Source organism: Phytophthora parasitica (genome assembly GCF_000247585.1).
Source record: "Phytophthora parasitica INRA-310 unplaced genomic scaffold supercont2.27, whole genome shotgun sequence".
In the NCBI taxonomy this organism is placed as follows: Eukaryota; Oomycota; class Peronosporomycetes; order Peronosporales; family Peronosporaceae; genus Phytophthora; species Phytophthora nicotianae.
In genome coordinates this window covers 669,259-670,312 of record NW_008649013.1, presented here as the reverse complement: position 1 = coordinate 670,312, position 1,054 = coordinate 669,259, and the positions used below count along the sequence as shown (strand labels likewise).

General features: G+C 46.7%; 1 protein-coding gene across 1 annotated transcript; it reads left to right on the top strand.

The window, feature by feature from the left end:
• Positions 1–71: 71 nt before the first annotated feature.
• On the top strand, positions 72–393 carry PPTG_22988 (hypothetical protein; the record flags this gene model as incomplete). The annotated part of the gene is made up of 3 exons (XM_008907797.1): positions 72–101; positions 176–262; positions 373–393. The coding sequence occupies 3 exons, from the start codon at positions 72–74 to the stop codon at positions 391–393; spliced, it is 138 nt and encodes a 45-aa protein (XP_008906045.1).
• Between the last annotated feature and the right edge of the window lie 661 nt (positions 394–1,054).

Here is a 1,054-nt window from a genome sequence, read left to right as displayed (position 1 = left end):
CAAAGTCGAACCGAAGCATGTCGCTCATTTGTGCAAGCATGTACTGGCAGTTGTCCTCCAGGTACTTGACGATGGCTTATTCCATCTCGGGAGTAAACTTGGTACACGCAGCACGCGTCTCCCCTCTTCTTGACGTCAACGGAGCCGCGCTTAACAACACTGCGCGCTGTGGTAGACGGGGTGCGATGCATCTCGCGACAAGCCCCCAGTCTCGCCCCTCTGTGTTCGCGCGCAAAACCCGTTTACGCGCAGCCAGCCCATGGTAAGTGGGAGGATCCACCACTGGCCAATGCATTACACTAAATCCGCATCGCTTAAAATTCTAAATTATACTTTTATTTATAATTTTTAGATATTTCCTCGATTATTTAGAGTGGCACTATTGTTGACTAGGTGTAGACCCACTTATGACGCATAAATAGCAATCAGCCTCGGTTTCGCCAAGCTGGTTTACTGCTCTGGGTACTATGATAGGAGACGCTGAAAGGAAAATACATGACTGTGACATATCTCATTCAAAATACTACCAAACCGTCTAATCGAATTGTAAGTGGCTCCTTTCCTAATGCAGAGCAGATGATGCGGCAGCAAAACAGTTGCAGTAGATGTGTAGTTCAGGGGTCACCATTTCTTTTTAATGTATTTCAAAGATCTGTATGTCATTGTCAGCCCAAGCACGAGTACGTTATTGCTTCCTCATCCTAGATATCATTACTAGTAATGACCGATTGTCTCCGTATCATGCCCCACACCTCCGATATGTTTGCAAGCCTCTACATTTTTTGCACTCACAGGATTGATAATAGTACTTGTTAGATTGTTACTGTATTTTCTGGCGCCCCCATCATACGTAAGCATGGACTCAAAAGCATATATCCGGGGTACTCGTTAGTTTTGAACCCTATCCCAGTCTCGCTCAGCTCTAGTAATTCAGTGACAGTACCAACTGTATGAACGAACCGCTAGAAGCGACGAGTAGTCACTACTCTCCTTTGGCTCACGAAATCCCCCCGCCGGCTACCCTGCAGACGTTAAGTCCTCGCGAGTCCTGCAG